The sequence below is a fragment of the Balaenoptera borealis genome (assembly GCF_965194805.1).
Source record: "Balaenoptera borealis genome assembly, chromosome: 20".
NCBI classification, from domain to species: domain Eukaryota; kingdom Metazoa; phylum Chordata; class Mammalia; order Artiodactyla; family Balaenopteridae; genus Balaenoptera; species Balaenoptera borealis.
In genome coordinates, this window is record NC_138879.1 from 25,656,443 (window position 1) to 25,679,720 (window position 23,278).

At 34.0% G+C, this 23,278-nt stretch overlaps 1 protein-coding gene across 2 annotated transcripts in view; it reads left to right on the forward strand.

Annotated features, from left to right (window-relative positions):
- The window catches only part of SKAP1 (src kinase associated phosphoprotein 1), a 282,155-nt gene that overhangs the window by 76,164 nt on the left and 182,713 nt on the right, over positions 1-23,278 (forward strand). For both annotated transcript variants that reach the window (XM_082373185.1, XM_082373186.1), the window contains exon 4: positions 11,199-11,315. In XM_082373185.1, coding sequence (XP_082229311.1) covers positions 11,199-11,315 — 117 coding nt within the window. The remainder of the gene's footprint in view (positions 1-11,198; positions 11,316-23,278) is intronic.

The following is a 23,278-nucleotide window of genomic DNA, read 5'->3' on the forward strand; positions in this document are numbered from 1 at the left end:
GCATAAGATACTTTATGTATCTTGGACACAAAATACATAGAATAGTGAGGGTTTTTTTTTTAAGTTTTTGTTTCAACACATTATGTGGAATCTAAAAAAATGATACCTGTTTGCAAGGCAGAAGTAGAGACACAGACGTAGACAAGAAACGTATGGACACCAAGGGGGGAAAGGGGGAGTGGAATGAATTGGGAGATTGGAATTGACATATATACACTAATATGTACAAAATAGATAACTAATGAGAACCTGCTGTATAGCATAGGGAACTCTACTTAATGCTCTGTGGTGACCTAAATGGGAAGGAAATCCCAAAAAAGGGGATATATGTATACATATAGCTGATTCACTTCGCTGGACAACAGAAACTAACACAACATTGTAAAGCAACTATACCCCAATTAAAAAAAAAAAAAGTTTTTTTTTCAAGTTTAATGTTTTGTGAAGGAAAGAGCATGAGCTTTGAAATCAGACCTGAATTCAAATCCCAGCTCTTCTACTAACAAGCTTTGTGAGCCATGACAAGTTACATAACCTTCTCATCTACAAAATCTTGCTAATAATATCTACTTTGCACTTATTGTGCGTTGTAATGAATTTTAATGAGATGATGAACTCATGAGGAGTGCTTGCCACTTGGTAGGCACTTACTGAAGTGGTAGCAAGTATTATGTTTATGTTTCAAAGTAGGACTATGCAAGTAAATCCATGTGTGGAACTTGGGTAATATATATTTCACATATCTTTCCATAAAATTCATCCATTCCAGCTTAATCCTGGTGTAGGGCCATTTAACTCACCATGTATATATTTGTGAGATTTTGCATTTAAAGGATGTGTGCAAACTTTTTATTAGTAGGCACTTCGGAGGTTAGATTTATGAGCTTATTGCTCTGTAATGTCTGAGACATGTTGAATCGAAGCATAGATGTCACCTTCTCGTCTCTTACTATCACATACTTGGAGCATGTAGTTATGACAACTACAAGAAGCAAGCCATTAAAGCAGCAAAGAAACACCATCTTAGCACTAAAAAAAGGATAGAAAGGTTTCCCTTTGAAGTTGAAGAGAAGTGTTTTTGAATTAATGGAGTGTACAGTGATTTTACTCTTTTATTTATGAAAATACTCTTTGCCTTCATGCCAAAAGGTTTTAGCACAGTCACAAGTAGGATTTACACAAAGAAACATAGCCAAAATTTATGACGTGTTTGCAAATGTAAGAAAAAGTCTGAATTTACAAAAGTTGTAATTTACTGTTAAGTATCTTTCTATCACTATTCCTGGAATGCTAATATTTTATAAACACAAGTGTTGGTTATGAACCTAGAATATCCTAACCTATACTACTTTTTAAAAAAAAATCTTCCAGAATGTTTTCCATGTCTTTTGGGGATTTAACAGGGGGAAGTGTACACAGGACGAATGCTCCTGCCTTTGGCTTTAGCCCAAACTTTTAGCATCAACAATCTTGACAGCTGCTTTTGTGACTTGACTTCCTTTGGACCTTTTTCCCCCTTTCTTTATTTGCTACATTTTATACAAATTAATCTGTAGAAGGTGGACATATACACACACATTGTTTTTGAAGTTAATTACTGACTTTGATACCTTTTCAAATATTTTACTTCCTATACATCTACTGGTTGGGTTTTTTTAAGAGTGGAATAATGCAATGATGCATTTTTAAATTAATGCACTGTTTGGCAACTACGGTCAAAGAGAGTTATTTTTTTTTAAATAAAAGGACTCACTTTTTTTCTTTTTAACATTAAAATTTTCTAAGATTTTTATGCCCTTTGTAAATGTCCTATCCTAGGATATAAGATCTTGAGACATAAGAAAAAGAGCTGACTTTCATGCAGGTAAAAGAAGAAATCATTTGAATCAGATGCTGCTGCCTTCTGTGTTCCCTACACAATATATTATACACAAGGATGTTCATTTGTAGCATTGTTTGGAATAGCAAAGACTCCAAACAGCCTAAATGTTCAGCAATAGGGGACTAGTTAAATAAAGTATGTTACATGCATTTAATGGAGTGCTGCAGAGAGATTAAAGGAATATATATGTGTATCATGGAGATCTCTCCAAGGCATATTGTTAAATGAAGAGGGCAACTTGGACAGTGTACTGTGCATGTATGTGTACGTGCACACATGCATGTACGTGTGCTTGCTTTTTTTGTGTGTATAGGCTATTTTTGGAAGGATATACATGAATCTAACAGTGGTAGTCCTGTTGAGGGGTGTATCAGTGTGAGTACAGAGAGAATCTTCATTATTTGTATCTTTTGGTACTATTTGAATTTTCACCATGTGCATGAATTATTTTTTTTGGCTAAAAGTTAGTTAAAATAAAAGCGAGATAAATCTATTTGTGCTGATATGAAGCAACCTCCAAGATAGATAATTAGGAGGAAAAGCAGGATACAGAACAGGACAGGTGCTACCATTTGTTTAAAAAAAAGACATACTACCCTCACAGACATTTCTTACATTTAGATAGAAAATTCATAGAATACCCAAGAAACATAACAATGGTTGCTCCTGGAGAGAAGAACCAAGAGAAGGGAGGGAAGATGAGCTTTCATTACATGCCTTCTTACAATGTTTGAAATTTTTGCTCTGGGCATACTTAACTTTTTTATTTAATAAAGCTTACTGTAGTTAACAAGATAGTATTGTGTATTTGAAAGTTGCTAAGAGAGTAGATCTTAAAAGTTCTCATCATAAGAAAAAACTTGTAGCTATGTGAGGTGATGGATGTTGACTAAACTTACAGTCTTGGAGGGGGGAGTCTTTTCTGTTAATATATTTTCAATTCATTAAAGGATATGGAAAATCCAAAAAATTTTTCTCAATATATACATATATTAAATCACTATGCTGTACATCTAAAACTAATAAAATACGTTAATTACATATCAATAAAACCGGGACGAAAAAGAAGCATACCAAGAAAACTTGATTTAACCCGGTAGCTTTTTTTCAGTATATTCATAATTTGGTAGTTTATACCCATTCATGCTTTTTCCTTCTTATTTATTTTTATATATGAATTTATAGGCAAGATCCTGATGATGATATAAAATAGCAGCATTCTCTGTTGTTTTGTGTTTGGGAACCAGTAGTATATAGGTGTGTTGAGTTAACTTGCCACTTATAAGTGAATTTTAAAATAAATAATAAAATAGCATCATATAATACCCATGGTAATGATAAAGAATACCTTTTTTGCCCTATCTTAGTCTTTCTTTTTTCCATATGTGCTAATTAAAAGTTCATAGAACTTCTGACTCTTGTCATTATGTAGATGGCAAAGAAAATAAAGTAATTGATAAATTAATGACTGCTTTAAGTTTATTTGATTAGGCTGGAAACTTTTGTTGAGGAAAAAAACTTATAAACTATTTCTTTTAGATAGAATTATTCCTGGACCAATACAGAAAATCAGGTAAAGAGTACAGTTCCTGACATAGAATCTTGGCATAAGAATTAATTTACCTCAAGAGTTGTACCTCTAATGAATTTTCATGTTTTGGACACAAAGTATTGAGAGAAATGTCTGGTTAATTTGAATACAAAATTTTGGGGGTTTCTGCTTAAAACTCTTTGTGAATAAGCCCTTGGACTTGAAACCCAGTGAATTTGTTTGATATTTGGAGGCTAAAAAAGGTGATGGTTAAGCCCAATTCTATTATAAAGCATTTCACTGTGCTTCCCATCAACACATACTTCTCTTGGAAACTTGTTTAATAGTTATTGTTTACCGGGCTCTGTCCTACTAAAACAGTTAAGGAACTGTTAAGTTATGTACAAGGGGATTTATATGATGTGTAAAATAAAGATTCCAATCACTGCTAACTCTTGTGAGGCAAAGAGTGGAAGAACCAATCTTAACACACACTTGCCAGCTTAGAAAGTTCTTGATCATAGTTCATCTCTGAAAGGTATTTTCCTAAACTTACAAAGTGATACCACTTACTTTCCTTAAGATTAGTGCAGTTTCCTTGTTAGTGGTACCCCAATAAAGAAGGAAAAATAAATTTTACATATAAGGAGATACTTTTCCATGTGAAACTTCTGTTCCAAAAGGTACCAACATTGAACAGAACTGTTGATGGTGAGAGGTTTTGGTTGATGTTGTCATTACACACGTGTTGTTTTCATACGTGAACAGGAGTTCCTACTGGGGGGGGGGCACGGGGAGGCCAAATCTTGTCACCCTTTACCATTCCAGCTTTAGTGGTATTGGAGGTCTATATTACTCACAAAGAAAACCCACTTTTTCTTCAGTATGTTAAAAGCTGTTTCACATTTTCAGGCCTGCTTATCTTACCCATAATCCACTCTTTATTATATGTTGTTTTACTTTTACTTCTTGGTCTTTTGTAAAAACTTTTCTTATATCTACCTGTAGCCTGTAGATCATGTCGTCCCATTCTTCTTTAGCAGAAGATATTGGAATCCAACTGGCCTTATAGTTTCTCTCAAGAAGAAGTAATGTAAACTGATTGGGATATGATAGATCCTAGTATGCATCAGAACAGGAAGTGGGTGCTAAGGTCTACTACAATTTGTTATTTGGGAGAAAGAAAAAGAGTGGAAGAGAAAGATAAACCAATAGTAATAAAATTGCTACATTCTGGCTAATTACATATTTTTGAAGCATTTTCCTACTGTGAGACTTAAGCATGATGGTGCCAGAAAGGAAATGCATTCTACAACTAGGCCAGGTCAAAGCTATATTTGGGTGCAGAACATGTTGGCTCACTTTCTATGAAGCAGCATCAAAATACCCAGGAGCCAATAAAATCACACAGAAGGTGCTGGAAAAAAATTCAACATATTGATCTGACTAAACCCAAAGTGTTGTGTTAAATTTTGTTAGCATGAGATTCATGCTAAAAAGTGGTATTTTTAAAAAATCACTGCAACAGTGCTACTACAGTACATTTGAACCTATGAATTGGACCAGTTCCTTCTTGACCAAATCACTGACCACATTTGACTTTCTCTATTAGTTCCATGCCTAATGTGACTACAGTATTCCTACTACTTATAATAATTTATACTTTTGATTATAGTTCATTACCTTACTGAAATAAAAAAATACTAATTAATAGCACATGCCATAAATTCAAGTCATTGGCTGTCATTCAGTATGCTTTGCCTTTGAGTAATGATTGTCATTTATAAAGCATGCAGATTTGGAGACTGTACAGCTCAGTGGATTAGAACAAGAGCTTAGCAATCAGACAAGGTGGGGTCAAAGCCTGGCACTGCCACTTATGAGTCACTTGTATGACTTTGGGTAAGTTGTTTAATCTCTGTGTCTCAATTTCTTTATCAGAAACTTTGGGTTAATAATATATAATTAATAATATATCACAGGATTATTTTGAGGATTAAATGAGATAGTACATAAAGGGTCTTGACCTAAAGCCTATAACCAGTAAGAGCTTAGTAAGCTATTATATTTTTATTATTACTATAGCTGCTTTCTCCTGTAAGTCAAAACATGTTGAAAATTCAGTTGAATAGCTTCATAGTAAGACTTAAACACTGAGAATACAGGGGAAAACAGAATGATGAACTAATAATTCCAGGTTAAGATTGCCTGGTTGCCATATAATAAATGCATTCATTTTACAGTGTATTTATCTACATACTACCAAATACCTAGGTTTACATGTTTTGAATTCTGTCAGAATCATATTACTATTGAAAATATTCTAACTCAGCAGGTTCCATTTTAGTAGCAGTTGAACAATAACAGTGGTAAATGGAATGTGTTACTGTAAAGCCGGAATGATGGCTGACAGGATGTAATTTGCTTTATGAAGTGTGTGTTGTCACATATACAGTTATCTGGCTTGTATTTGTTGCTGTCAGCCTTCCAGTTTGTTAATGTCCAGGAGTTATGCCTTTATGTGAAACTTAAGAAGGGTTAAAAATCTCAGCATTTTCCCGGGGAGGGGAGGGGAAGGAGCAGAGGGTTCACACAGTGGCTACCTTTTTTTTCCTTTTTTGAGGAACTAGGGTGATGCTAGACACTGCAGCCCACCCTACTGGTCAAAATGAAAAACTGCATCATAAATGATCTTTTTTTTTTTTTTTTTTTTTTTTTTTTTTTTAAGGAGGAAGAAAAAATGAACTTTTCCATTGGCTCCCCTGGGCATTTTCCTGTCCAACTCACCACTGACAGATGTAGTTCATTTTGGAAATATTATTAAACTATGCTGCCCTTTTTGTTGTTGAATTCACAGGTGTTGTAGTGATTGTGCTCTAAGCATCCAATCAATTTGATTTCATTTCTTATTATTTAGACTGTGCTGTCTCTGCAAATGAGATCCCTAAAGGTTCTTAAGAAGTCTGTTACTCTTTGCGTGATTATACAATTAGTAAACAGTATCCTAAGCTAAAAAACTGAGTCATAAGCTCAACTTATTTCTTGTACATTCAAGATCTAGTTAGAGCAACTTTTTAGAATGATAAATGGAAACTTTCTTTACCTGGCCCATCATTTGTTCTGTAGACTTAATGACATTCAGTACTATTATACTCACTGCCAGGGCCTTGGGAAAAAAAAGAATATTTATACATTGAGTTATGGCTAGGTGTAGGAGACAAAAAAAAAATGGGCAAGAAGTCAGACTGTCTAGAACAGAGAAGAATTTGAGACCTTCACTATACATGGATTAATCACAAGAACTAACCACGCAAATCCAAATGGATATTTAGAAATCAGTGAAGCCTCTAACATGTTCTGTGGGAAACGCCATACATTTTCTAATGCATGAGTATGTGCAAAATGGTATCTAATTTATAAAGGAAGTGTTGACAGAACTTTAGCTTTGGTGTTACAAATATGCTCCATACTGTGTTTACATGTGAATAACATTTCACATATGTACTCAATATATTTCTTAGATTGGTGTTATATTCAATAACTTAGGTGAATGGTTATAATAAGGAATAATAAGCTGCAGTTTTACTAATCTTACCTTAGTTCAGCTTTGGAAACTGCACTACTAGGAAATTGGTCCATGAAAATCTGGCAATGTTAATGCTATCAAGCATGAAAACTAACTGGATTTGGATCAAGGACCTTTATTTATAGCATTTTATTTAGGATTTATTAGTTTAAAGAAGGAGCTTTGTGTCTCATGGGTTCTTAAATATTAAATAGAGTCAAAAGTCATGTGTTCCCTTCTAATGGCAGCAATAAAAACAAAAACAAAAAAAAAAGCAGGCAATTTTACATTAATTTAAATTCCCTTATATTATCCAAAGATAACTTGGTGAAGTAATAGCAAACCCTAGAAAATTTTCACCCATGCCATATAAACAGTTGGTTGCAGATGTGAATAAAGTGTTTACAATATAGCTTATAATTAATTAGTAGAAAAGTAAAAGATGACTTCATACTAACATAAAAAAACACATTGATCCTTTACATATTGAATAAGCAAACATATATTTATATGTTTTATCTATTTGTTATTCTTATGTTATTTTTTATGCTTAAACTGCTTTCTGTCTTTTTTTTCTTTTTTTTCTCATTTCTAAGTAAAATCATCATTATGGCCTGTGTTTGTCCCTAAATAGTACCTGCAAGTTCAGAATCAGATGGGTTTGCTGTGAGTCAAAATAGTTACAAGGGGAACATCATCATGGTTCATTTTCCCCCATGTTTTGTTTGGAATTGAATTTGGAAATGAAAGTTTTTAGCAGTTTAATTCACTTCTCCATAAAGTTTATGAAGCAGCAACAGCTGGTTGAATCCATGGCAGAAAAAGCCAACTTCTAGTGGCTAAGCTATTGTTTCAGAATTAAGGGAGAAAACTCATTAGCTGTTAATGAAAACACAGGGAATAAAAACAAATAGCACAGAAACCCTAGCAAATAATTACCTTACACCTGACACAAAGCTGCTTTATCTTTCTGCTCCAACCCTCAGAAATTCCCAACTTATCACTCTATGGAGCATGAATGAAATTGAGTTTGACTCTAAGGAAAGAACAATAGAGAAATCATCCTCCTTATAGGCCCCTCAGCATGATATTCAATGGAGATCTGCCACTGAATATACTAAGGGGTGTATCTAGCGCCGAATTCTTATGATACTTAGGATAGAGGAGCAAATGACCAGCTAATAGCAGGTGAACCCTTGATATAGTTCCCCCAGTTCTTGTTTAGAAATACAAAAGGAAGGGACTGGAGGTAGTGGATGTGATTAATGGAGATATTGTGTGTTAGGATATATATCTGGATAGAAATATATTGATTCTGAGCAAGTTGCAATGGGAAAGTGTGTCTCTGGTGGCAAGGGGTCTTGCTTGTGAGAAAACCACTCAGAGCAGATGGAGTTCTAAGCCCTAATTGTAGAGCTGCTGAGTGGAAATGTCTGTCACTGTATTTTGTGATCATTTATGTCTGATCCCACTGGACTATGGTTGTGGCCACTTGGAACTGTGATTATAAGAGCTGTAGATGAAACCAGAGATCACTTGCGATTATGTTTTAAGGAAAAATGATGTTCTAAACTTCAACAAATCCAAAATGACGACAGTAATTGCTGGTTCTTCCATAAAATTTTTCACCCATGCATCTTGAGTAGCTGTAATCATTTTAATTACACGGGAGTGTCTATTTATACAGTGTCACAGGCTTTTTTTCTGTGTGTGCCCAAGGGAGTTGGGCCACTTGATAAGACACTGAAAACACTTATAGCAACATTTCCATCATCGGGAACTAATTACACTTGGATGTAAAACTTATTTTTAAATGTTTCCCCCATTGCAACCATTTTTAGTACTGACCTAGGCTCTGTTTTTGCTGCATTGAGTTGGATACCTTTGTTGTATACTTTACGGAGTCATGGTCTTGGATTTAGCACAGAGGTAGCTGTTAAAAGCCCACCTTGGGTAATATGTTTAGATACCATAGGAATCACATGGAAGTGACTTTTCCATCTGATGTTAGTAAATCAGATGGCAGGTATTTTGGATAAGACTTTAAAAATGGAAGCCCTAAATGTAACTGGATTGGATCCTGGGACAGAAAAAGGACATTAGTAGAAAAACTGGTGAAATCCAAGTAAAGTCTGTAGTTTAGTTAATAGCAATGTACCAATGCTAATTTCTTGGTTTTGACAAGTATACACTAGTTATGTAAGAAGTTAACATTGGGGAAACTGGTTGAACAGTATATAGGAACTCTTTGTACTGTCTTTGCAATACTTACTATAAATCTAAAGCTATTTCAAAATTTAAAAGTTCATTAAAAAAAAACAAAACAAAATAAAGCCCCTCCTTATTTGCTTTAAAAAAAAAAAAAAAGCCTGGACTGCTAAAATATGTAAGAGTAAATTTGTCAAATTTTTGAAGCATGCAGAAAACTTTGAGTCTAAAGTGATAGCTGATAAATAATGCTCAGTATATCCTACAAATGTTTAATTTTGCTTGGCAACCCAAACTACTACTTTTTTTTAATGGATTTTGGTTTGGCTCAGAAATTTTAAATTCCTTTAACCTCACAGCTCACTTTCGGGTTACCTGCCAGGCAGCCCATTTAGATTGTCTTGATAATATAATTTCAGTAGATTTGCAGTGATGTTAAGTGGGATAGGGAGCAGGGGAGGGAGAAGCAAGAGGGAGGAGATATGGGGATATATGTATATGTATGGCTGATTCACTTTGTTATAAAGCAGAAACTAACACACCATTGTGAAGCAATTATACTCAAATAAAGATGTTTAAAAAAGAAATTTGAGTATGTTAACCCTCCGTTCAGTATTTGAGAATTTTTCTGCTTATAATAGAAATTTCACAGTGGTACTTTAGCAGAACTATAAGCTTTGTGTCTTGATCAAGTAACCTAGTAAAGGAGAGCATTTCTTTTGGCTCCAACCAGTGACTGTTGTGTGAGGTTGTTTGTTTTTTTAATTTTACTTTTATTCTCCACAATAAACTCCACGGTTTATTTTTAAAGTCCTATATCTGCAGGTGTTCAACTCAGTTATGGACATCTACCTACCATTGAGCGTATGTAGAAGAGTCTAGATATGATCATCTAATTTATGGAAAGAGAAGGCTACAGTGATTCGCTTTTAATCATTTTATATACTCCCTATCCTTCTAGTTTAATTGTAGGAAATAAACCTTTAAAGTGAGGCAATACAGATTCAATGTAGGTTGTTTGGTTTCACGGCTCCCTAGTTGAAATCCAGGGCCAAAACTCTACAGTGTTTACTGAGATTATTACTGGCAATTTCCTTTGGAAATTAGTATTTGAGATAATATTAAATTCAGTTGAAAATCCTCTTTTCAAGTTTGTGAAATGAACTGAGCAGTTGTTGGTGCCCTTTTATCAGCAGACTGTACCTCTGTTTGGGGGATTTTAAGGAAAGCCATTTGCAGTGCAGAGCCTTTTCTTCTGATTTCTGAATGAGCTAACATCTTCCTGCTAAACCTTTTAAAGTATCATAATAGCATGGGCCACTTCTACAAAATATAATCCAGTGTATGTTGAAAACACCCAAGAGAGATTAGCATTGTTTTAATTGCATAACTCAGTATTGTATATATATTGCCTTTCATCGAAGCCATTTTACAGAACAAATATTACCTTCATAGGGCTTTTAGAATTCCTAAGAGGTTGGTTGCATAGGCTGTAAACTAGAATTATAAAGAGAACTTCCTTAAGATTGCAAAACAAGTAGCGATTTAAATTGGAATAGCCCAGCTTCTCTCTAATTTTACTTCTCTTATTTTTCAAAGAAGGAAAGAATATTGACCTTGCTACATTATATTATGTATAGAAGTTTAACCCTTTATGTAATTTATTCTATTTCGTTTGGAAATAGAGGCATTCAGGGTAAAGGTTGTAATTAATGGGATATTTATATAGCTATGTTTTCATTTTAAGTGTGATGGAGAAGTTTCTTTCTGTGGCAAAAGTTCTCCTCATTTTAAGCTAACAGTTTCCAAGTTCTAGTTAGTTAGTCGAATGGAAAATTTCCCATCCAGGTAGGTTGGTTCTTGAATTTATTTATGTTTCTCTTGTGTTAATGGATAGTGGCCACGTCCATCAAGTAAAATATATATATTTTTTGGTGAATACCAGAAGGAATCTACAAAGACTTTTATAAAGATGTCAAAAGTATGACCTTTTTTCTTTTTTTGTCCCTCAGGGGGAGACCAAGCTGAAAATTACCTTGGACAGGACAGCTCCGATGATAATCACAGTGGAACTCATGGCCCTTCTCTCACATCAGATGTACCTTTTTTGTCAGATTATCAGGATGAGGGTGAGTGTCATCTTTCTGGCTTTAGGATGACCATACTTTTATACTTTTTGTCCTGGGGTTTTTGCCTTTGGTCATTTTCAGTCCAGCAGCCTTCAGAAGGTTCTCTGTATTGGTAAACACTAGTTCACAAAGAACAATTATTTGTTTCATTATGATGCTGATCCTCCTAGGTAATTCAATAGTTCTGAAGTTAATGTACTTAGGGAAACACTAATTCCATATTGGAGCAGGAAGACATCATTATTGATCTTTCTATAAGAACTGTAGCTGAAAAGCTAAGAGGGCATTTTAAGATTGCAGAGCCCAGTTTACCATTCTTTCAGATTTTTTAGCCTCACTGAGTTTCATGAGAACTAGAGCTTTCATTTAATGATTATTAGATTATTGATTTATTGTGGATTATTTGAGACCCTTGAGCTTATCATATTATAATAAGATATTATTTTTACCCATGCTTTCACATACCTCTGACCATATTGGTGTTGCTCAGGGGAAGGGAAAGCCACAAGAACCATAATGCAAATCTTCCTGGAGCATCAATTTTATTTGAAGATTTGGGAATGGGAAGAGTTAAATAAATCAACCCTTATAAACATTATATTAGAAACACATTGGTATGTAACAGAGTGGAATGCAAAATATATATGAATTTTTAAGATAACATGAATATAAAAGTTTTGGCGTGGTGGCTGCCAGTTTCTGGCTCAGGCTCAGCTATTCCAGGGGTGGGGGGTTTACAGTGCCTCTTCTGGCATTTGGCCGCTTGACCAGAAGGGTTGATCATCACTGATACACATGGTTATCTTATCAAAGTCTCTCTTGTGCCTTTGCAGTATGGGTGGGGGGGAGGTAGAAATGCTACTAAACTGAATATTAAATTGAAAGCTTATTATTCACTTAGGGATTGGGAGTAAAGTTGGTAAATTATTCCTTATTTTTCTTTATTAGTCTGTGATCTTTCTATTTATTTTTCTTCCAAATTTCCCTCCGACTTTGGCATTTTCCAAGTGTTCGTAATCCCTACCTTCCCTTCTCTTTTTAATTTATCACTAATTCTTATTTCATTTGGCCCTTTCAGTGATTCATATTTTCTCCTTTTCATTGAGTTGATAACCACCAAATGAGAACTATGGATTCAGTCACACAGAAACAGTGTATTTTGCTTGAGCTTTGTGTATTAGCACAATTAGTAATACCCAAGTTTTAGAAATTGGGCCTTAATGTGAGATCTGTATATTGGTTCAGGTAAAAACATTGTTTGGATTGAAAGCTTAATAATTACATTGGTAGCTGATTAATAATTATAGAAAATTAACAGTGCAAAACATTTTTAAAAAATCAACCTTTCATTTGTTTTTGATCAATCTAATGCTTGACAGAATTAGAACAATAGTACCTCATTAATGCCTAGGTCACTTATTTGGTATTTCCAACTTTCCCAAACACAGCTGAGAACACAATAAGTAAGCCAGAAAGACCTCTAAGTGAAAATAGATGTTCCTGAGTCCCAGGTTAACATTTATGTACCTTACTCCTGGGAAAGCCCCTGAGGCCCTCACTGGGGATTCCTCTTCTTACAAATGTCTAACCATTACAATGTTTTGATTTCTCAGCCCACACAGTAGAGTGAAGCATCCAATTAGAAGAAAAAGTACTGTAAAGGCATCAATTAACAAATAACATTGAGGGAAGAAACACGAAAACAATTAAAATTTGTTATAGAAAACAAAATCTATAAATAAAAAAAATTTTTTTTTTTGGCCGTACTGCATGGCTTGTGGGATCTTAGTTCCCCGACCAGGGATCGAACCTGCACCCTCGACAGTGAAAGTGTGCAGTTCTAACCACTGGACCGCCAGGGAATTCCCACAAAATTTATGTAAGAACTAAAACAACATAGTAGCCTGCGGCCATATTGTACTCGAGAGAGAAATGGCCCAAACTCTCCCCTAAGAGCTCAGTACCTTAATAAGGTAAAACTTTTAGTTAGCCTTTATTGAGCACTTACTATATGCCTTGCATTTGTGTTCTAAGTACTTTGCATTTATCATCATTTAATCCTCAGAACAGCCCTAAGAGGTAGATATTAGAATTATCCTCAATTTACAGATAAGGAAACAGACCTAGGGAAGTTAATTTACCTAAGATCGAATAGCTAGTAAGTAGTATTACCAGGATTTATGTCTACACAGTCTTGTTCTAGAACCTCTGCTCATAACCACTCTGCTATCCTTACCACTATCCTTATCTGAGTTATCAAAAAAGATGGATTCATATTCCAGATGTTTTGGTTAAGACTGTATAGATACACATAGTATGTTTAAAATATTTTCATTAAAAATAGTTGAAATTAAAGAAAGTAATTAGTGTTGAAAGAGGTAAACCTATTACCTGGAAAATTCCATAGTGGAAACTTTGCTCCATAATAGTTCCCCAGGTGTTTTAATAATAGTAAAATTTTACCTAATAGATTTTTATTTTCAGTTCTGTGCATACAAGTTAACAGAATTCCCAAAGTGACACCTCTACCTCAATGGTAGAGGTAGGAATAGACTTGTTTATGTGTTAAAAATTTGACTGTAGGATGATGAGATAATGTTTAAATATGAGTTGCTGCAAAGCATTGAATCTAGCACAGTGCCTGAGTGCCTGATGCATAATGGGCACAATAGATGTTTGTTTCCTTCCCCTGAAAAATAAAGATATGTACATTTCCTGTGAAATTAAAGAGAAGCTTATAAAGATGTTAAAATTTTAAGTAAACTTTATATCCTATTTAACTAGATTGTACCATTATAGAGAACAGTAATACTTGATATGCTATTTATTCATTATTTTAACAAATACTTATTTAGAGATTATAAGGTAATAGCAAGGCACTGTGCTAAGCTGTTAAGTGAAATAGGCAGTAAAAAGTCAAACACAGTCCCTGCCCTCATGAAGCTGTCCGTCTCATTGGGAAAACACACTATTAACAAGTTGACAAATGGACAAATATAAAGTCAGTGTCTTCACTTGCTGATGAGACAGCTAGGGTGATCCTTTAGGAAAAAAAGATTTTTCTAAAATTTTCTTTGTGGTGACATTATTTTAGACTTTTGGAATTTTTATTTTTATTAGAAAAATGAAAGGTCACTGTTAAAATATTTCAGCTTTGTTGCTTTCCACCTCTAGCCAGAGCAGTGTCCTAAACGAACAACAATGCAAGGACACACAGTCTGACCCATTTGCCCACAACTCCAGTGATGAGAAGCAGTAACCATGGTGCATGTCGTGTTTGGGTCATGCTTTTGTGAAAACTACAAAGAGCTCTAGAAGAATATAGAAACCTGGCCAGGTGCACTGCATAAAATAAAAACCAAGGTTACAGGCTAAACCATGCATAAAAATGAGAGCATGTTGCTACCTAATCACAATTCCTTCTCCGCTTCCTTAGTAAGTGCTGTCAGTCTGAGAATGTCAGGCTATAGCCTATGGAGAGACACCTACAAATAAGAGCATAACCCCATCATCAGGAGTGAAAACTTGCTAACAAGTAATAATATTTAGATTTATAGACTTAGGAAGGCATTGTTTCTACCATATTGAAGGAAAAAAATTTAGTATGAAACATTCAATACAATAACTATACAAAAGCCAGCCAACTATGAAGCTCAAGATCTGATTGCTTTCGTCGTCCAAAATGTACAATATATTTTAATGTGTCTATAAATTTATTTCATTAGTATTATGAAGAACCCCCATGTACATACATTTTTTAAAGATGGGTTAGGGAAAATGATTGTTCTATAAGGGTATAGTAACTCCTTCTCAAAGAAAAGGAAAAAATAAAATTATTTTATAAGGGAAGAAACCTAAAATCTATAATATTGTATTATGTATCATGTATTATTACATTCTAATTAAAGAAAAGGTAATGAATGGTATTGGGCAGATATGTCTGGGAAGAAGTGAGAGAGAATGTTTTTATAATTTATTTTTACATCGGAATGTTTAAAGGTTAGAAAACGTTCTTATTCTCCAGCAAAATGAAAAATAGAATTGGAAAAGTAAAGACCTGTAATAAGTGAAGAGCCTTTATTGACCAATTTATTAAATGCTACTTGATTTAAAAGAAATTTTAGACCTGTTAATGTACCAGTAGTGGCCATTTTCAACTCCAGGCCTTTTCTGAAAGATACATTAAAAAGCATAGAATATTTTGAAAACAAAGAGAATCGGTTTTTTATGGCTTTATTATTATTATTTTTAAATTTATTTATTTTTGGCTGTGTTGGGTCTTCGTTTCTGTGCAAGGGCTTTCTCTAGTTGTGGCAAGAGGGGGCCACTCTTCATCGCGGTGCGCGGGCCTCTCACTATCGCGGCCTCTCTTGTTGCGGAGCACAGGCTCCAGACGCGCAGGCTCAGTAGTTGTGGCTCACGGGCCTGGTTGCTCCGCGGCATGTGGGATCTTCCCAGACCAGGGCTCGAACCTGTGTCCCCTGCATTAGCAGGCAGATTCTCAACCGCTGCACCACCAGGGAAGCCCTATGGCTTTATTTTTAGCACTTTATAAAAACATTTCTCAGCTTTCAACTTGGTTCTGAAATAGAAGTCAGTTTTGGATTTAATATTATGAATAACAGACTAGCTTTTGTTGATCATTGTGTGTTTTATTTCTATAATAATAAAAACAGGAATAAGAAATTATTTTAATATCTTCTCTAAGGGAAAGAAGAATATATTTTAAACAAAACTTTTATTATTGTGAAATTAAAATGAAAGTTTAATTTATTGATTAGATTTTTGTGGCTGGAATTCATGCTTGTCTTAAGTTTCTTTGTACTAAAATTAGAATCTTAGAATCTGAGAGCTGGAAAAGATGATGGTCATCTAGTAACAGGAACAATTTATTGAGCACTTACTATGCTGTACTAAGTGCTTTTCGTGGATTATCTCATTTAATTCTCAAACCAGCTCAGAGAGGAAGGAACTGTTATCCCCATTTTACAGATAAAGAAATTAAATGAATTGGCCAAGGATGACATGCCTAATCTATGGGAGGTAGTGGGTGGGGGTAGGATTCCAGTAGATTCCAAAGCTGCTGCTTTTTGAAGACCTCTTATTAGCTGGTTGTTTGACTTCTGAAACACCCACTCTTATGGGCTTTATGTATCATTCTCTTATTGCTTCTATTTCACCGAATATAATGTTCATTTAAAAATAAATGTGTTCAAAGGTAATTATCCTCTAAAAACTGCTTTAACTGCATCATGCAAAATTTGATATGTACTAATTTCATTATAATTCATAATTCCATTCTAAGTATTTTGTAATTTCTTTTATGATATCCTGTTTAACCTATGTGTTATTTAGAAGGGTTTTGTGTGTTTTTTCCTGGTTTTTGTTTTGATTTGTTTTGTTTTAGTTTCTAGGGATTTTTAAATCTGCTTTTTTTATTTTTTTATTTTTATTTTTCTAATTTTATTATGTAAGAGCCTAAAAACATAATATATACTATTTATATTCTTTAGACTTTATTGAGACTTCTTTTGTCGCCTAGTAATAGTTTATGCTTTTGTGCTATGTGCATCCTGAAGTATTCATTGAATACACTCTTAACTATTTCTATACTTGTAAATAATGTTCTTCAGATCTTTTGTATCCTAGCTTTCCTTTTATCTGCTGGAAGGCTTGTGTTAAAATCTCCAATTATAGTTGTAGATTTATCCATTTTTCCCTGTTTTGTTTTACATTCTAAAGGCCATGTTTTAGATACTTATAAAGAGGTCTAATTAATTTAAAAGGTTTCCTCTTATTGAGCTGAAATCCTATCCCTAGAACTTCTGCTAATTAAGCTAGTTTTGCCATCTAAGTCTACTCATAGCACCCCTGATAGACTTCATATTCAATGAGGATAAAAAATGTTTGTTCACAAGCCAGTTTGAGACCCCATTGCTATGAGTTGTGTATAAGGCCTGATTTTACTGTATAAATTATATTGTTTCACAGAATAAATAAACTACTTCTTACAATGTTTACAGAGGTATGTGAATTAATGGTGCAATGATTAGCAGTAAGTGACCTCTCTGATCAGGTAAACCTTAGGCTGAATACTGCTGACAGCTTTGGAGGAAAATGCATGTGTTTTATGGCTGCTTTACTTGGAATGTTAGAAACCTATTGCAGGCTCAGTCATTGGTACCCTGGTAGGTTGAAAGAGTTAATGGCCTAAAAACAGCAAGCCATTTGCTTCCTTCTCACTGACAGGGTCAAGCCCATTACTTTCTTCGTGTGTATTTTTCTTAAATTACACAAACTATATGAACATATTTAGAGTTGTTAGTTCCTTTTTATTCTATTATATGAAGATAATGAAAGTGACTCAGATAGTCCCTCTCCATATATGATTATGTAAATAAACATACATACATTCAAACAAGCATTTATCTCATTTTCTTTTTATCCTTCAGACACTTGCTTTCATCTTTGTTGCGTGCAGGTATATTTTTCTTTAATAAAGGCACATGACTCCTGTCAACCCTAACAGAAGTTATATCCATGTGTTTAGAGTACACACTGTGGAACACAAAACTGGTTTCCATGTCTGTGTTTTGAGGGTCAACGAACAAATTCCTACTGTAAAACACATACTTTCGTGAGCATGGTAGATTTCTGAACAAGTTTCTGTTGGCTTCAGGTGAGTCCATCAGATTTCAAATGATTGGGAGAAATTAAGGACTCAATGGTGAGTTAACTGTGATAAGGGTAAGTAAGCTGTCACTCAGGATTGCAGTGGCCTCCTTCATGAAGATAAATGTCTTATTAGATCTAAGACATCATGTCGTTTATATAGTCTGGTATAAATCACAGATGAAGATGACAAACTGGGTTTCAAAGTTGACAGTAATTTATATAACTTAAACAAATGATTACCAAGGATTATACATGTTTTGTGAAGAATAAGAAAACAATAACAATTATCTGTCTATGAACTGCCCATTTTTCATTCTTCAGCCCAGCATGTTGGGCTGTTGGTGCGTGTTTAAACTCTAATCTACTGTCCAGTGCTCAGTAAAGCACTCTGACATGTGTTGATGGTTGGATATCTTATATAATGCTTCTTTCACTAGGAAAAACTCCTTGCAAATTTAACCCACGTTTTAACATTAAAACCGTGGCATTTTAGAGATGGAAGAGACTTGGTAATCACCTGATCTAATCTCTGTTTTACCAAAGAGGAAACTACATTTTTAAAAAGGCTGAGTGCCTGGTCTTATGGTCAGCAAGACAGAACCAGTGCAGAAACCAAGACCTGGCTGTGGTCTCCCCTGACCCATACTATGTACCTTCCCTCACCTGCATGATCTCAGCATGCTTTTCAGTGCAGACCCCGATAGCTTTGCCTGACCATGGACCTTAAGCTATTTCTCACAAGTTTCAGTTAAGTCCTTCAGACATGTGTATCTCTCTGGCCTATGTATGTTCTTATCTTCTTCCCAGGATGATTTGGAAGCACTATATTTTATAAAGAATTTCAAAGGGCCCCATAAATGCTAACAATTATAACTGTGAATAGCATACAATTAGTTTCTGAATTGACTTGACACAGAACTAATTTGTTATCTTTTTTGGCCTTTTTGTCCATGTTATAGATTTTAATATACTGCCAATGAAGAGTTAGTTATTGAATACCTATATTGAATACCTTTATTCAGTCATGAGTTTAGAGGCTGTGTGGAGGATACAAAAAGAAATAAGATGTGATTCCTTTCCTTAGTGAGCAAATAATCTAGCTGAAGAGAGAAGACTAGACACCCCCACTAGAAAGTATATGGTACATAATCAAGGGCTGATTTTCAGGGACAGAGTTTTCAGAAGAAAAACCAACTGGTTGGACTTGCAGTAGTTTGGAAGAAAGTCAAGATAAGATTTGGCCTGTGCTGTAGCCAAAGTGTTTTTAGAAATCTTTTCCAGACTGGGAGTATGAGCAAAAGTCCATTCTTTGAAAGGTCAAACATTTTTTGAGCTTCCACTATAATTAGTAGTGAAGTAACAGTGGCCGTCTTTAAATGCAAATAGTTGATTTTTAAGTGAGTGATTTGGCTGATGAGATTAAGCTTTTTCATATTGCCTCAAGTATTCTTGTTTCTCTCCAAATTCTAAACTAGTCAATGAGTGTAATGGTAATATGAAAGTCCTAGAATATGATTACTGAAGTTGTTAGTGTGGTCATTACAGTGGTGGTTAAATGATATACAGTGTTTTGGTTGCTAGTGTAGTATATTTATCTGATTGATATATAAATGAGTCAGAGGCAGACTATCCTTCTTCAAGCCCCAAAGCCACTGACCATTTTTATCTCAAAGTTTAATATTCACTTAAATGTGAAAGAATTTTGTTTAAGCATAAAACCTTCAGGCGAAGTATATAGATACATATACTTAATTTATATAAGTATAAATTTATACTTAATATATATTATGCTTTATATATATGTGTAAATATATATATTTTTAGTCATTTCTTCATGCTTTGATGATCTTTATTTTTCTACTAGCCATAAATTCTTTTGCTTTATCATAGAACTCTGACTTTTCAAGCAAAAAGTAAATGTTAGTAATGCTGCTTAAAACAATGCTGAAACCTGTTAATCTAGAATATTATTGTCTACTAGGGGAAGATTGTTGAATTCACATGCTATAATTACACTTATGGTCTACACTGCCCTTCTGACTTTGAGTGACAGTCTTTTTTATGTTAGGCCCTAAGTAGCTTTAACCCAGATACATTAGCCTAGTGGGAAAGAAAGATTATACAAAGTGGTTTCTCTGGCTTGTAAAATTGGGATTTATAGGGGAGTTGTTCCTTCATGGAAAGTTTTCACTTACAGAAGCCTTTAGCCAATTATTTGCAGACCCATTTCTATGAGCTGTTAGGATATAGCTTATGTGGTATGGTATATTTTAATGGAATGCTCTTGAGAAATAAACATCATTGTCATAGTTAATTTTGTAATTATGTTATTTCATAATAATACTCCAGATTTTGTTTTAATCAAAAAAGCGTAGGGTTAACTGGGATCATGAGTGCTCCTTTCTACAAATGACCATTATCATCATTGTAAGACATTTATGAACGCCCAAGAACATAGTTGGGCCTAGAGATTTTCACAGCTTAGGGAAAAAAATCATTTGAGTTATCTAATCTAGACCTTCTAATGAATTCACATCATTCTTACTAATATCTCATTTAATTAATTATCAAATATAGCCATTATGCTCTGTATTCTTCCTTTGCAGGACATATTTCCCACCCAACTATTATTACTAATTTATTCTTCATGTCTAACCTAAACTTTTCCTTCCTTAGTTTCAGGCCGTTGCTGTTTTCTGTACCATCTTCCGAGAATGAATAATTCCCCTAATTCATTTATATTGTTACCTTTAGAAGGTATTTAAAGACTGTGAACATTTATCCCCAGAGTCTTCACTTTTCCAAACTACATAAATTTCAGTTCCCTTAATCCTTACTTCACTTTGCCCCTGTAATACTCTCCAATTTTGGGATATTTTATCACATTCCTTGATATTTTCCATTCCAAGGGCATCACCTAACCAAGAAAGCTGCCTTTTGGGGAGGGAAGCACTAAAGTGTAAAATCTCATATAAACCACTTGAAGATGCCTAAGTGTTTATTTGATGTTGGTGTTGGTGATCATCTGGTGGGCATGCCAGTGTAGTGCTTGCTTTGGCATATGTTGGGATATATGTGTATTTTAATGCCTTAATGTATTATGGCCTGTTGTAATTGAATGTCTATAAAGTAGCAGTTAAAAGGGTTTTATAGACCTTAGAAGAGATTAGAATTCTCTAGCCCCCTCTTGTGGTAAAAGAAAATACAACTTTTGAGCTTTTCTGGATTGTTTTGTTGTAGTTGACTTCCAAGGCTAAGATACGTAAGTTCTCAATGTGGGAGCATGTGGAATGAATCCAAGAATTTAAAAATTATATACTATTACATATAAAAATTATATATACACATATATATATATATCCAAGAACATACGCACACTCAGATCTGAGAAGATCCTGTTCTTTTATTAAAGCCCTAAAACCTAAAAGATATTACTTTCTTACAACTATCATTTCAGTATATTCTTATTACACAAGTCAGGAGGAGGACAAATAAAACCATAGTCTTGAGGGGTTTATATTCCTAAATAGGTAAATGAGGGAGGCTTGAATATGAATTTTAAACCAAATTTGCAGGTATTTTTTCTTTGCCATTAAAAATGGATATTGTTAGCATTTCTAACAGATATCCTATATCTCCTATAATAAGTTAATTTTTACCAGCTTTGTAATTTATTATTGTAACATTCCTTCTATGAATTTCAGATATATATAAATGTCTAGTAAATAGCAAACAGATGAAGGGAAGACTGAACTGGCATGCAAATGAGTTCATGCGTATTGCCTATAGAAAAAATTTCTACATGTAGCACAAAATTATGTTTGTTTTTCTAGGAGGTCACTAAAAGTAACACTTCTGTTCTGCCTTGGAATAGTTGGTCTATAGACAACAACCAGTGAAGAGTTGCTATTAATATACCTTACATGGCAATCCAGGAGGTGAAAAGATTAAAATTAGACACTGTCCCTCAGTAGTTTTTTTTAAAGCTACTCGAAAAACTTGAGTAATGGTTAAGGTAGAATGCCTTTATGCTCAAGTCACAGTCTAATGAAAAAAATGGGGTCCTATTTAGCAATTCTGAGAACTCTAGAAATAAATTTGAGACCATGCTTTGTTAATATTAAATTTTTTTCTAAAAGAGAATATTTAATATTATGCTAATTGAGGAAGTACAAGAGAAGAATGGCACAGACATAGCAGAACAAAATGAAAAGGGGTTGGTCACAGGTGAAATAAGTGAGAATAGCATAATGATTTAAATATTAAATAGGAAACTGGTAGTTTTGACTGATTGTCTTTTTTCTCCCCCACTTGAAGAGATGATATTGGTTATTTTTTTCAAATAGGGAAATTAGTTCACTTTATGTGCTTCTCCCTTAAGATGTATGAATAAAATTTTATTCTCAGCTATTTATTAATTTTTAGTATTGGTATTCCTCTGAACACCTGAAGACAAAATTTAACAAACCTAAAGACGAAATCTCTTAATAACAAAGCATTTATGGATCTTCATAGGAAGAGTCTATCTTTTCCACTTTTTAAAAAACAGTAATTTGACATAAAATTTTTGAGATTTATCTGTAATCAGATTAGGTGATCTTATTCACCCCTATTGCCTGATCTGTGTCAGGTTTCTCAGGCAACTGCTGGATCTGATTTTTTTCATGTTAAGGCTGTACTTTTCATGAGATAGACTAAATTGTGGACTTTCTTAAAAACTTTGGAAAATTCTTACGTGAGAGAGATGCAGAAAATGGCCCTTAGTTATACGTGTGTATTTCAATTGGTTTGGTCATCAAAAAATTGCGACTGATCTTGGATACACATTCTTTGACTATTGATTTAAAATTAAGCATATATACTTTCACAGAGCTCAAGTGTACCTTTCTTATTTTGAGGTAAGTCTTTACTTGGCTATTGGAAAAAGATTCATTTTAGAAAAATTGTTTATGAACTCAGATTTATTAATCAGTTAAAGATTTTTATTATTTCTTTTAGCATTAAAATTAGGGAGCGTAAAATGACCAATTTCTTGGATGGTTACAGTTAATAACATTATAATATAGAAACTGTTTGCAAATATTTGACTTTGTAGCTATAGGGAGGTGTCACAGGGTTTGCTGGAGTGTCATGGTCATTGTCAAAGTATAGGATAGAAGAGATTTTCCTAGAAAGCCACATCTGAGTTCTTGTTAAGTGTCTTATTATAAATAATTATTATTTTCCTTATCATATCATTAAAGCTGAAAGTAAGACAGATTACTTATTTCTTCCTTGCTTTTTCACTC